General features: G+C 38.4%; 1 protein-coding gene across 1 annotated transcript; it reads left to right on the forward strand.

Moving 5' to 3' along the window:
- Positions 1-229: 229 nt before the first annotated feature.
- LOC121642032 (trace amine-associated receptor 13c-like) lies at positions 230-1655 on the forward strand. The gene is made up of 2 exons (XM_041988501.1): positions 230-512; positions 775-1655. The coding sequence occupies exons 1-2, from the start codon at positions 230-232 to the stop codon at positions 1653-1655; spliced, it is 1164 nt and encodes a 387-aa protein (XP_041844435.1).
- The last annotated feature ends 13964 nt before the right edge of the window (positions 1656-15619 follow it).

Raw genomic sequence — 15619 nt, forward strand, 5'->3', positions numbered from 1 at the left:
AAATATGGTTTTTGAAAAAGAGGAAGACACTATGACTAGATTTGTTTGGCATATTAATTGATTAAATTTGTTTTAAACAGATTATTAAATTGTTGCTTTCATTTTTTATTTTATTTTAATTTGTTTTATTTAATTTTTTTTTCCATCAGGTTAGCCTTCCTGTCCAGAACATGGTTTCCTGAGTGGCCTTCCCACCAACACATTACAAGGGTTAAAACCATTCTGGGCCATGACTGCTCTGCTTCTCAACGCCAGCATTCCAGGGAGTACAGCATCTCTGCTGGTGACCACTGACTGTCCATTTAACCTAACGGCAGCTGCTCAGGCAGGACAAGGATCAGGCCACTCACTTGCCCCACTCTGTACCGTCTGTTGCTGCGGGGTCCTCAATCGCACTCTGGCAGTGGCGTTCATGGTCAGTCTGGCGTTTGCGATTGTGATTGGGAATGTGGTCACACTTACAGTGTTTGTTCAAACGAGGCAGTCAAGAACACCACAGGGATACTTGAAAGGTAAATGTTTATCTTCTTTTCCTACAAAAGCTTATTGGTAATAGATCATTTTATCCAGATCCAGAAGTCCAGATGCAATTATAAACATAATGCTTTGACATATTTATTACAGAATTTTATCTCTGTCTTTAGTCTCACATAAATAAGATTTCCTGCACTTTTAAACACTGATTAGTTTTTTAACTAAAAGAGACTCATTCAAACAAGAATGAACAGATTGCATCTCTTTCGTCCTTTTCTCCTTCTTTTCTCTCTGTAACAGTGTCTCTGGCCATAGCAGACATGATGGTTGGTGTTCTTGTGGTGCCTTTCTCTGTCTACACTGAAATATCTCTGATGGTGACCAGCACTCCTCCCATTTGGTACCAGGGCAGTACTATTTCGTCATCCCTTGGTGGACTGGTGAGCCCTTGGCAGCCATGCATGTTGATTGGTCCTGTGTTTGCTGGATGCACTTTTGTCTCCATCAGCACCATCTTCCTGATGACCCTGGAGCGCAGTGTGGCCATCCTGTGGCCGCTCCACAAGGATGCACTGGTGACCCGAAGACGAACGCTGCTCCTCATCCTCCTCTCCTGGGCTGCCAGCTTCTTGCTGGCTCTCGCTCCTCTCATGTTCAGCAACAACTTCACTTTGGAGTACAATGAGTGTAGTCGTATGTGTAACTACACCCCACTATTGTTTAGAGGCCGGCTTCCACCTGATGCCAACATTCTTTTGTTATTCCCAGCATTTGACTTCACGCTGCTTGGGGGCACATTAGCGGTTAATATTGTGTCGTTCACTAGCATTCGACGGTACACCCAAAAACGCAAGCTGCTCTCAGAGGGAAGTCTGAGTGATGGAGGGGGAGGAGGTGGAGGATGCTCTCATAGGCCCTCCTTTTCAGACATCAAAGCTGCAAAGACAATTGGCATATTAACATTTGCCTTCACAACGTCCTTCTCTCCCATCGCAGTGTTTGTGCTTGGAAATGTGGTGGGATACACCTGGTGTAACTTTTCTTTCTTTGCCTTCTGGATTTTGACAGGAAACAGTTGCTGTAATGTCATTATCTACAGTGTCAGGGACCACCGCTTCAGGAAGGGTGTAACCCTGCTCTTTCAAAGAGAACAGTCCCCCCCACATGCTGAGAAGACCTGAGGGCCACATTAACTCATTCTGTAGCAGCAAGCACATGTTTTGTGGCTGAGGTTTGAATTGCTTGAAATCTTTTTTTTTTCATGAGAGGATCAATGTCCCAGTTATATTTGCATTGTGTATACAACTAAGCTTAGCATAAAGAAAGACAATGGTCAACAAAGATAGCCAAAGATGGCACAGGCCCTGTTCACATACTGGCATTAACATGCGTCTTGGGAGATTTGACCACAAGGGAACAGCTCTCAGTACAGTTGTGAATGCATCCAGGATATGCTGTGAACTGACCTCTCAAAACACAGTTGAGGGTGTTCAGGGCAGTATTTGACCAAATCCTTTTATCAGCCTGAACATGAATGAGTGCTAAGTCACTTTGGATAAAAACAAAAAAAATAAAGCACTTTGAAGTGAGTGACTGTGTGAATGCTAAATCTATTTTAGCAGGTTGGAGTAGCCTCTGACCTAACTTGAAGATAACCGTGATGAAAAATTAAACCGGTGCAGGATTCTGGGATTTGGTCTTATAAAATAATATGTGTGTTCGGAGCTGCTTGAAAGTTAGCATCACAGCAAGAAGGTCACTGGTTTGAGCCTTGGCTCGAGGGAGGTTTGAAAAGTGGCCGTTCTATGTGGAGTTAGCATGTACTCTCCGTGTATGCGAGGGTACTCCGGCTTCCTCCCACCGTCCAAAGAGATGAATGTTAGGTTAAATGGTCAGTCTTAATTCTCCCTTGGAGTGAGTGTGAGTGTGACTGATTGTCTCTTTGTATTGGCCATACAAGGGACTGGCAACCTATCCAGGGTGTACCCTGTATCTCACCTGATATTTGTGGTGATGAGCTCCACCTTCCCTATAACCCTGGTTTGGACAAAGGGGTAGAGAAAATGGATGGATATTTATGTTCCTTTGAAGAGGGAAGTGAGACTTGAACACGAGTTTTCACTCGAGATGATAATCCATGGCATATGTGAAATGATCCTTAGTCCTGTCTGACTGTAATTCTCATTTATTCTGTGATCATTAGATGGTTTCTTTGAGCCTGAGCTTTTAAACATAGTAAACATAGTAGATTACTCTCTTCAGACAGATGTCTTCCATCAGCCTGTAAAACGGCAGTAGTGTGGCTCCTTCTAAAGTAGAGTAATTTAGATCCAGACATTCTTGATAATCACCAACCTACTGTTTTCAAGTAAAATTATTGAAAAACTTGTTTTAATGCAATTACATGAGTTTTTACATAAACACATTATTTTACAAAAAATATCAATCTGGCCTACTGTGAGAGCCAATTTAAAGATTTACAATCTCAGGTGTAACTTAGACTCACAGAAACTTTCTGTCCTGGTTCTACTGGATCTTAGTGCTGCCTTTGATACAGTAGATCACCAGATTTTATTAGACAGACTCAGCAGTCTGGTGGGCCTCTCAGGTACTGTTATAAAATGGTTTTACTCCTCAGAGAACAACAGTTTTTTAGTAAGTATGGATACATGCTCCTCAGGAATCCATGACGTCAAGTGTGGGGTTCCCCAAGGATCAGTTTTAGGCTCAATTCTTTTTAATCTATAAATGTTGCCTCTTGGGGATGTCATCAGGAGACACGGCATTGATTTTCACAGCCATGCTGATGATGCACAACTTTACATTGCTGTGTCTCCTGATGACCTGGAGCCAGTTAATGTCCTTTTAAATTGTATTTTAGATATAAAGTAATGGTTGGCTGAGAACCTATAGCTCAATGAGGACAAAACTGAAGTTTCAATTATCGGTCCTGAAGAGAAGAGAGAGATCATTTTATCAAAATTACATAACTTGAATCCTTTGTCAGAAACCCAGCTGTTCTTTGTGACTGAGCTGGATTTTATGCCACACATCAGAAATGTCACAAAGACAGGATTTTATTACCGTAAAAACATCGCCAGAGTCCGCTCATTTTTCTCTCTTGCCAGCACAGAGGTGCTGATGCATGATTTTATTTCTAGTAGAATAGATTACAGTAATGCCCTGCTCTCTGGTCTTTCCATTAAATGTGTTTCAAACTTACAATTACTTCAGAATTCAGTGGCATGTGTTCTGATGAGGAAATGGTGTAACATTTTACACAAGTTTTAAAATCGCTGCATTGGCTCCCCATGCGTTTTAGAATTTATTTTAAGGTTCTTTTAATCGTTAATAACTGTCTCAATGGTCTTGGGTCTTCTAATTTATCTGACTTGCTTTTAAATTATAAATCCTCACTGACCCTGAGGTCCTCTGATACCTCTTTTTTAGTTGTTCCAAAAGTAATGACCAAAACATACGGCGAGGCCTCTTTCCATTACTATGGTCCTCGTCTGTGAAGCCTGTCAGAGAACCTTAGGGCTGCGGAGACTGTTGATGTGTTTAAACAAAGGCTCAAGACCCACCTGTTTAGCTTAGCTTTAACTGAATTCTATTTGAGCTTTATCTAATTCATATTTTACTTTAATGGTATTTCATTTTATTCTATTTTATTACTTTTTAAGCACATTATTTTATGAAGTTTTTTATGTATATTTATTTATTTAACTCCAGTGTTTTCCTCATGGGGATCCTTTGTTCCGGGAGCAGATGTGTGTGGATGTCTGTGTGACTGTGTGTGAGAGAGATAATAATGAATGTGTTTTTTTAATTGCTATGTTGCTTACTTTGGTGTGTAAAGGCTTGTTTTACTTTAATGTGAATAAATAGTTTTTACCATGTAAAGCACTCTGTGTTGCCTTTGGCAGGAAAATCGCTTTATGAATAAAACTGATTTGATTTGATCAGAGCACATGTTCAAAGTTAAAAATTGTAATTTTTTTTAATGACAACTTGATGCTGATTCCACATGTGATCTAAGTATTATAGCAAAAATACAAAAAAATAAATAAAAAAAAATAATAAAAAAATTGTTTTGGTCTAAATTTAAGGAGTACTAAAACTTAGCGAGAAGAGAAAAACCTGTTATGAAGATGGGCAAATGTCAAAGTTGAGAAGTCAGAATAGCAACTCATAAAAACTTTTTGTTGATGTCATGGTGGCACCATCTGGCTTTTATAGCAACGTGATCTTATGATAGATAAAATACATACATTCATCCACAGCAGATTAAAAGGTAATGCAACCCAACACAAACCAACTGCCCACCAAAACGTCATCTAAAAACTTGTAAGGAGGGATTATGGAACTAGTTTGCATTGGATGTGCGGACAAGTATTCCTTTTTCAAAATTTCTGGTGAAACAGGACTGTTTCATTACTGTGTATATCCAAGATGCATGTTAATGTGTGAACAGCACATAAATCTGCCTGATAGCACCTCTGAATTTTTGCCTGTTTGTAGAAAAAGTGATCTGTTAAAACAACAAATTGTGCTTTTGTTGTGACAGATGATGTATGGTCTCAACCAAGAGCTTACCATCAATTTTATAAAGCTTTACATCATAGGGCTTCTTATGAGCATTTCACGAACTTTCAGGAAAACAAATCTTGTTTAGAAATCATGCTACTGCCTCCTCTTTATTGGACTAATGTGTTTTACAAATGGTTTAGTTAAGAGGTACACCTGTCATGATTTAATTTTAATTAATCAAAATAGTAATCTGCCTCATGTATCAAAAATGCACTTTATCAGTTCCTATGTGAGCCATTTGTATTATGTCATGCATCAGATAATAATGTTACATAGGTTTTATTTCAGCATTTTATAATATTGCTTATTTTCATCAGGAAATTAACAAATAATCTGCACATTTATAAAAAGGGATAATGATTAGCACAGACCCCCTACTGTTCCAGCCTTTCTTTTCAGGTATAACGTAAACATAACGTAAAATGGTTTGTGTCAGCTATAAGTCCTGTGTGTTGCTTGAAATCTGTATTGTACAACTTCAAAATATAATAATAGATGTAAATGAGAAGGACAAGCTTTTTGAATCATAAAAGACTCAATCAAAACAGTTGTATTTAATGTAAATCTGTCACAAGTGACACACCTTTGAAAGCAAGAAAATCAGCACAGAGTTAATTAATTTTATAATAAAGGTGTAATTGTTATCAATAACTGTTATAAATTGTCTAAGTTTGAATTTGTGTATTTATACATAATCCAGCGAGCTAATGACATGACAGTTTAAACAAAATGGTTTGTTCTGTTTACCATAAAGTGCCAAATAAAGAAACTGTTCAACATTTTGTAAAATATGTTTATTTTCTCTCTTTTTGAGAGTTAGATGAAGAGATTGATACAGAATTATTATCTATCTTATGAGTATAAAGCTGGAGCCAGTAGGAAGTTTGCTCATGATACATTCAATAAGAGGATCAACTTGTCTGTCTCTGCTCAAAGATTAATCAATATGAAGCAAATATGAAGCTCACTCTTTAGGGCTAAATATATAATTTTTGCTCAGGTCATACAAATTTCTTTTTTAAAGTGAAGTGAATTACATATGAGTAAACAGTGTGGCTGCAGTTGACAGCAGTTAAGTGCTCTGTTCTGATAAGCAGGAAGGACTTCTGACAGGGGAACAACATTATATGGATTGGGAAAGAACTTGTGTTAAAAGTCAGGTGTTTTGTGATAGTGACAAAGTAGATAACTGCCTAATGCAAAAGTGACATGGCATTAAAAAAAATCCATGACATAGCATTTGCTGTATACAGTATATATACATAGCTTGCCCATTAAAATCCTCTCTCTGCAAACTGAGAATACTCTGACTTGCCTACAGCAGGCAATACTGTGGATATATTCAAATTGTCCTCTCATTTATTGCACAGTCCACCATGTAGCAAGTCAGTCATTGTGGTGCTGTTGAAAATTTCAACTAAAACTTTTCATTCACAACTACAGGCTTGACACACAATACACCAAAGTAGTGTGAAGATGTTGGACACTACAGTATGTTGGTTAAAACAGATCATCATGCAGTCCCACCAGGAGCCAGCAGCTGAAAAAGTATGCAAAAATAGCTACTAGTAGCTAGCAAAACATTTGCTTTGTTGCTGTAATTCTTATCTAATGAGAATGCCTAATGAGCAAATAATACATCTCAGACTTCCAAATCATGATGCAATTAGTCTCTTTTTCTGCTTCAGACACAGGACTTCATAAATGAACTGTAATATATGTACAGGAACATAATTGTAATATAAGTTGCTTATACTTACATTTTTTAAGCATAATCTGTGATGCAGTTTGCTTTTGAAATATTTGAATGTGAAATACAACAATGCATCCACTGTGTTTCTACAAACAATTGTTCTGTTTCGACAAATTAAACTGCTTTTGTTGATAATAAATTTCCTTATTAGCATATTGAAGATGAATATATAATTACAGCTGCAGCCTGTACTTGTGTAGGTGGATACAGTGCAATAAAAAAATACAGGCATCATGTTTTATGTTTGTGTTCTTGAGAGATTGTAATTGTATTTTTTTCTTTCTCTCTGAGAAAGTGTGCAAGAAGTAGCTACTAGTAGCTAGCAAAACGTTTGCTTTGTTGCTGTAAATCCTGCCTAATGGGAGTGCCTAATATCCACAACTCCACTCAACTGTCTCAAAATAACCTCTACGAGCCTTTCCAGTCTTGTTTTCGCCCCCATCACAGCACAGAAACGGCCCTCATAAAAATGACAAATGACCTCCTCATCGCAGCTGACTCCGGTTTACTCTCCATTCTCATCTTTCTTGATCTGAGTGCAGTCTTTGATACAATCTCTCATCCCATTCTCCTCAGTAGACTCTCCTCCATGGGTATCACTCACACTCCCCTTGACTGGTTTAACTCATATCTTTCTGGCCAAACTCAATTCATACAGTTAAAATCATTCAGATCCGACCCCTCCCCAGTCACTACAGGTGTGCCCCAGGGCTCTTTCCTGGCGCCCCTTCCTTTCATCACGTACCTCCTTCCCGTATATATATATATTCCGTAAATTTAACATTAATTGTCATTGTTTCGCGGATGACACCCAGCTCTACCTCTCATCCAAGCCCAACTCCACACTCCCACCCTCCTCTCTCACTTCCTGTCCATCTGAAATAAAATCTGGTTCACCTCAAACTTCAACATCAATAGACTCCGCCCCTCCTTCACCCCTAATGCTGCCGCTATCCTTGTTAACAGTCTCATCACGTCACGCATTGATTACTGCAGCTCTCTGCTGTTTGGCCTTCCTCAAAAGATCCTTCATGAGCTTCAACTAGTCCAGAACTCAGCTGCCTGGATCATCACTAAATCCCCATCATATCACCACATCACACTCATCCTACAGCAACTCCACTGGCTACCAGTATTGCACTGTATCCAGTTCAAACTGCACCTCTATACCTTCAAGGCCATCCATAACCACACTTCTCCATATCTGTCCGATACCATCCACATTGAGCTTTAGATTTACAGTGAGGGCTTTATTATCTTTGGACTACTATAATGTCTAAGCTGTTGCTTCATATTTCTCTGTCAAAATCAATCTGCTCATCCAGCTCTCAGAAAGAGACTAAATAAGTCTACCTCCTCTTTTATATACAGTCTATGGTACCTCCTAAAATGTCCAACTACTCTTTTTTTAATTCCGACTGGTTGACAGTCAAGTGCAGAAATTTTTTTTATTTGCAAAGGGTGCTGTGATAGAGTTGATGTTGACCCATGACATCAGGGAATTTAAAGATTGACAATCTATTAAGATTTCATATATAAATCTCATTTACTGAATTAACACATACAAACAATTTTCCAGCAAAAACTGTTGTTACTTTTGTAGTTTAAAAATCTCCTGACCTTGGCAGAATTTGAAGCCTGCAGCATCTTAATCATCATTGGTTCTGTGTCAGAAAATAAGTGATTATCATTGTACTTACTTTGAATCACTGTACAGAATTGTATAAGTAGTGCGTAATTCTTCATTAATGATTGCATCAGAGTTGGTAATAAAAAATGTTTGGGAATATTTCATTCGTGAATTTTATGGGGTTCAGAAATGCACTCAGCACACTGTTGTAATATTCATAGCTTCAAGAAGACAATCTCAGCATTTACTCTGGAATATCTTTTCCCATTGGGGTCAGTGTCATGTAGTGAGTTATTAATGGGGTGCAGGACAGAAAGCCGAGTATAGCCCCATGTGCTTTCAATCCAAACACTAAATAATGCTTAAGTTTGAAGACAGAGGAAAATAAATTGAAAACTATTAACTTAAATCTGACAAATGTGAATTTGTTTGCAAAGATAAAGACAGAGTGTATCTTGCAGTTACACTGCAAAGTGTGATCCTGCAATTTGAGAAAGGTTAGGGGTTGGGTTAAAAGATTAAAGTTAATTTAAGCAATGATGTGAAAAAAATGTTCTTCACTTTCAATGTTACATTGAAATAATTATCTCACATTTGCTGGCTGTGGTAAATGAGTTCAAGAGTGAGACAATAATGTGTCTTGCCCAAGGACACAACAATAGATGACTGGGATTCAGACCACCAACCTTCTGGTCATTAGATGACCTGCTCTACCACCTGAGCCATCGCCCTGTCAGTTACTACTTTTCAACACTTCTTATTGACTAAGAACTTCACAAGCTGTAAAGCATATAAAAAAAAAAACAAAATAAAACATGCCCTCCTTGGGACATTTTTGTCCATTTTTCTTTTTTCAGCGATCATCTCAATAATATTGAGTAATTACTCCCTATTTCACCGAAAGAGCTCCGAACAGTCAAGGCATTCACAAAGAAATCTGATTATATCTGAATTGTATAGTAAAGTTAGTAATAGAGGCTTTGGCCTTGTGGGTTGTGGATTGCGCTCTCTTCCCAAGGATGCCATCAGATTCACGTCCATTAGTGTAGAAACAAATATCTGACTATATTCTTGAGTTGGGTTGGGGTGTCACACTTGAGTACTTGTTACTTCAAACCCAACAGAACCACACAGAAAGATAAAACTGAAAAGGAGCTCTTCAAAAGACCTCCACAGACTTAAATAGACCTGAGGGGAAACACAGGTTAAATGAAACAGGATTTTTTCACTTAGTTCTTGTTAACTGTAGAACTTGTTGGTTCAAGCTGAATGAGCCTGACGTGCAGAAACACGCGTAGTCAAACAGACCACTTGTTATAACCACAAAACATTAAAGGCAAAATAAGTAGCATTGACACCTAGTGTTTCAAATCAGAACTGCAGTCGTCGAAAGACATGTTTCTTTATGCAGAACATGCATAGACTACTACTACTTGAGTGGGTACAACCATAGACTGTAAAAGATGGACAGAGCCTCCGTGACGTCACCCGTAGGTTTCTGAAGAGCAAACGTGAAGCTTGTTGGGCGTTGCCACCATCGCCATCTTGGTAGCATCACGCGTGTCATTAGTTTGGAAAATTCAAAAATGGGCAAAGAAGTCGAGCTGAGAGGGGGACTGTGAAGGTGGGGGTGGATGACTGACAACCATCAAACTTTGAGCTGCCTGTATTTAAGAGCTAACTGAGCTAACCCCAAGCAACGGAAGCTAACCAGCTAATGGAGGTAGGCGGGCTAAAGCTAAGGCAAGCTGTTAGCCGGCTCAAAACCGTGGTTGTGCTGTACTCTTCCTTCTTTCCGCGAATATTGGATACCTGTCAATCAAAAAGACACGCCCCTAATTATTCTGAATTTCAAGATTAAATAACATCCAAACGGATGAATTAGAAAAAAAATCACCCCCCTTACAGTTGTCATGAAGGTAAACATGACCTAATAATCCTAAAATGGATTTTTGTACCAGGCTTTAAACATGTTTACTTCTGCTGTGAAGTTGGTCTTTTTATCATGGGTGTCTATGGGGATTTGCTCTGTTTTGGAGCCAGCCTCTAGCGGATGAGGGGTGAACTGCAATTTTTTGCACTTCTGCATAGGCTTCACATTTTACAGGCGGAGGTTGCCGCTTGGGCAAAACTCACTCTTTTTGTACACTACCATGTTTACCAACTGTATCATCTCACTTGGAGAGTCTGAAACTGACAGCATAACTTATTGCATAAGAAAAGATGAAACTAATTGAGTTTACCTGTTTGTAAGAAAACTGGCAATTCACTGTCGCTGCTTTTGTGACTAGTCAGGCGACTAGCAGGCTGTGGCCCTCAGAGCACTGAAAGCAAACATGCTGCATTAAGTTTAGTGGCTTTCATTTTTGTGGTGTACAAACTCTAGTGAGCTCACATGCCTTTTTCATATAAAAAAATAAGGAAATGCTGAGACTCTCCCACTTGTCTACCATATTTGCACCACTGACTGCCCACAAGTGTCTGATGTTTTATTGTTCTAGAAATAAACTCAGAATTTTAGAATTTTAACTTTGTATTCTGCCTGATTTCTGTTTATGATCCAACTTCCAGAAACGTGAGACAGTTAGGGATTAAAACATGTGATGTTCATTGTGAATTGTGATTTTTTAACTCAGGGCAGGTTTGAACTAACAGGGTAATGCTAACAGTCAACACAAGTTGAGTCTATCTGCAAATATGGTGGTTACATATTGCTATATCCAGCCTACTGTAACACACTTTAATATGTGTGCAAAGGGATGTGTCATCAAGCTGATGTATACAGAAGTGACTTAAGTCACATTTCTATTGACTTGAGATTTGATTTTGACTCATTCAGAACAATAATTTTTTTCTCTCTCCCTGTCTGATCTCCTGTCTGCTGTGCTGTCTGCTTTCCATTTCCCCATACGTAACACTGACGTAACACTGACATAACACATAACACAACCAATCAAAGCATGGACAGCACCAGTCAATGCAGCTGTAGTACCATTATAACTTTTTGTGTGAAGAACTTAATAAAAGCGGGCCAAAATACAAGCAGCAAACGGTAACACCTGTGGTATAAAAATTTAGGATGCTGGATTCATTGTATGCACTTATTCACCTTAAAACACACTTTAGGTTAGTCACTGTAATATGAAAGCTAATGTTAGCATCTATGTTAGCTATGAGCATAGAGCCACAGCTATGTAAATGTTAGCTTTTTACTACTTTTGTAGATTAGCTCCACTGGATGTGTTTCTGAAACTAAACAGTTTCCATGAACTGCTGACTTTGCCATGATCATGTTAAACTGGGATCAGACCCACTGTAAACAATGCAGTTTTACTGGGTCTGTGTATTAGAAAAGTACAGCTGTTTCTGATTTAGGAGTGTAAGGAATATTTATTGGACCTGCAAGTACTGGATCTAAATTAATCAAAATATTGAGTTTTCTTTATCTAATTTTAAAAAGTATCAAATTAATAAATTCTGTACTCATCTTACACTGTTATTTCAAACCTTTAAAAAATATACATGGAAAATTCTCTGATGCACTGCATGATTACCAACTGTGGACCTGTTGAGCCACTGTCCTGCATATTTTACATGTTTACCTACTGCAATACGCTTGAGTCAGATTATTAATGGGTCATTAAGAGGCTTGGGCAGAACTTGACAACAACCTGCACTAAAGTACAGCATATTGGCCCTCCTCTCAACATTCAGGAAAAATGCTTTGAACTGCATATTAAATTTCAGACCAGACAGCAGGTGTTGCATAGTAGATTAAACATTACAGCTAAAAGTGACTTGCGACTTGACTTGGACTTGCAAAAAACATTACTTGTGAACATCTTTAATATGTGAAATAACATAGAAACAATGAGAGGCGCAGCAGCATACCTCTCACTCACTCAGTATCACTCATCCAATAGCAGTCATGTGTGGAGCTGAGCAGCAATGGCGCTGTACGATGTGTGTGGGAAGATATAGAGGTATTGTAGCAATACCACAAGCTTCCTTAAACAATTGAGAGTCTGTTATAACACAATATATTAAAATTGTGATGAGGAAGAGGAAAAGAGGCACAGTATGAAATATGTAAATACTACAATAACTAGCTGTTTGAGATCAGCTTGGAGTGATGTGTCCCTGAAATCAGTTTACATCAATTCAACAGGCCTAGATTTAGTCAGTAAGGATGGCTGCAGAGACTAGATGTCATTAAATAGTCAGTAAAACAGGTATTTTGGGTTTTAAAAACTATAAATACAGTTGAAAAATATTTAATGGATAGGACTGAAAGATAATAATATTAATCATTCTCGTTTGTTTGGACTGATGGTAAATGGAATATTTCAATATGTAGGTGTAGACAAACATGAAATTATTGTGGCATTTAAATATTTATTTATACTTTTTACTGGTAATTTTAGTATGACTCAAAAAGTATTTGATAAAAATGTAAACTATCAAATCATTTTCCTTTTCTATACCTGCTCTGAAAGTTATTTTCCAAACAAATTAAGTTTTTGTACACAGTATCGGTGTTGGATCGGTTTTGCAGAGACTGGCTTAACTTTTACTCGGTGTTGGATCGAAAAGAAAATCTGTGGAATCGTACATCACTGATATATAAGGCTCTTTCCGACTGTAGGAACCTTTTGCAGTCCCTATAACCTTTTCAGAAACCAGGCCGTTTTTTCGAGCATTCCGACATACAGGAACTAGGGACCAAAGCCCTCAGTTCCTATAACCATTTTAGCTCCTACTCCGAAGCAGGGTCTGAGCGGGGTTCTATAGGAACCCTCGTGACGTAGGTGTTCTGTGACTGGTAGCTACGCCCCTTGTCCGATTTCCGCATTTTGTGTCCCCGCCACATTTAAAAAACACGGTTGCACATACGGACAAAAACAACAACAGAGCAAGCGATGTCATACGTGTGTAACAGCTTGCAATAAAAAAAACAGTGCTGAATTTGTTTTGTTGCGTAGGAAGTATCAGGAAATACACAGAAAACAAAGACTAATTTGCAAGTAAACAAAAATGGCGCTGATGGTCATTTGTTAGTCAGAATCATTTAAATTCGGTCACGTCTGTGTGCATGACTCAGACAGCTGGACCAGTTACCTTGAGAAAGACAAAAATCAACTAGTTCAAGACAGAAGCAGCTGTAAGCGTCAGAGCTTAAAACATTTTTATCTAAATAAGCACTCCTTGTCAATCTCAGTTAATTTTTAATGTGTTGTAGAAGTAGAGGTGATTTGGCTTGATCAATAAATTTCCAGCCTATGTGAATTTCAAGGCAGCAGCTTATTTTCAGTATTACACACAGTCTTTAACTCTTTTTGTTGTGGTGCAACCACAACAAAACCCACACAAACACGTGCACAAAAATGCCACCAGCAAGAGACATTGTAGATGATAGGTCAGAGAACTCTGGGGCCTCAGCAAGGTTATGTATTGTTGTTTGTCCTATTTATTTTTTATCCTCTCCGGTTTCACTGTCCTAATGAATTTTTAATTGTATCTCTAAGCTCTTAAGGCAAGACATGTGTGTCAGAACCAATAAAGCACAGAGACCACCTGTGGCTGATGTCTGTTTTTGGCTCGACAAAGGAAAGGGCAAAGGCAGAGATGGCTGAGAGGGGTGACAGGATGGGGTGGGCTTGGGACCGATGCTGGGTTTCCTCCACAGGGGCAACAGCAAGCCACGTCCACCACAGGTTCACAGGAGCCAAACTTAACTATAAGATCCACACTCTAATAAGACTTTTTTTCTGAAATAAGTATATTTCTCAAGATACCAAACTGCTTGGTAATTAAACTGCTATTTCAGTAAAAGAAAAAAAGGATTGTAAAATCTATTTAAAGACAGTCATATAAAACATTCACATAAAAAACTGTTAAATGTGCTGATGCAGTTTCAAGTTAGAAGGAAAAGAATATCTGGATGCAATCTATTATACCAGTGTCCATTTTAGTGTAAGCCATGTTGCTGAAGACAACTCTAACAAAATCCTGAATTTATAGCCTTAGCGTCAAGTGACAAAATCACAATAGAAGTAGAATAAATGTGACTGTACTTACATGTACGATGATCTCTCACAGAAAAAGTTAGAAGCAGCAGTTGGGCATACTTTGGTGAGCATCTCAATTACCCTTTCTTGCAAGTACACTGAGACAAAAACGGTGGTCCAATTAAATGGCTAGATCAAACTGTATGTGTACTGGCATTCAACCGTGCATGTAACCACAAAGAGATAAATCTTTGAAAATAGCACATTAATTTTTTAAACACAATAACACCTAAACAACAAAGTTGGTAAACATGTCATATTAAAAATGAGAATTTGACAAAATATCCATGAAAGAATCTGATTTTAGGCATGTAGGTGCCTTGTCACAGCGGTGAGCCTCCAAGAACCACTTCATCCTCCTTATTCATGAAGATTCTGACAGTTTTCAGGCCTTAAATTTAGAGGATGCTGCCAGAAGACACGTCTGATACATCACACCATTAATCACCAAGAGGTCACATGGGGGTGGGGGTCACGAACACCAATGTATGTTACGTTGTGGGTCATGGTCAAAGATATAGTTTTAAAGTGAAAGTAGTGCTATGTAACTTTCTGACCTGAAAAATATGCATATCTGACTCGCTTTGATGGCACAGTGACAGTTGTTATGTAAATTCCTGGAGCCCAGAAGCATCCCGAGACTGAAAATCTGCTCTTCACAACTTTTGCTTCCAGGACGCCACATCAGGTTTTGTTTCATGCACTGTATCACACGCCAGTAAATGAACATCAACACAGTGGCCATTTTCTATTCTATTCTATTCTACAGTCATTTAGCAGACGCTTTTATCCAAAGCGACTTACATTTGAGAGTAAGAACAACACAAGCATGAATTCAAACAAGATGGGACGTCATAATTAAGTGATAGTCAGACCGCTTTTAGTCCAGTTGGACCCAGGTGCTGTCATGTAGTGCTAGAGGCAGTGAATATAATTTTTTTTTTTAAGTCATTTTATTTAAATACAAGATCACGATTTCATCACACAATATCAACTTGGTCATAAGTGCACACAGCTTCTTCAGTACTTGGTTGAGCCAAAGAGCTGGACAAATCTTTCTAACTCATTTAGTTAAGCTAAATGTGGAAATGCTCCTTAAACAAC

This window comes from Melanotaenia boesemani, chromosome 1 (assembly GCF_017639745.1).
Source record: "Melanotaenia boesemani isolate fMelBoe1 chromosome 1, fMelBoe1.pri, whole genome shotgun sequence".
Lineage (NCBI taxonomy): Eukaryota > Metazoa > Chordata > Actinopteri > Atheriniformes > Melanotaeniidae > Melanotaenia > Melanotaenia boesemani.

Coding starts and splice junctions, on each gene's coding strand:
- LOC121642032 (XM_041988501.1), top strand. CDS start 230: ATGACTGCTCTGCTTCTCAACGCCAGCATTCCAGGGAGTACAGCATCT. Junction 513..774: donor ACCACAGGGATACTTGAAAG/GTAAATGTTTAT, acceptor TCTCTGTAACAG/TGTCTCTGGCCATAGCAGAC.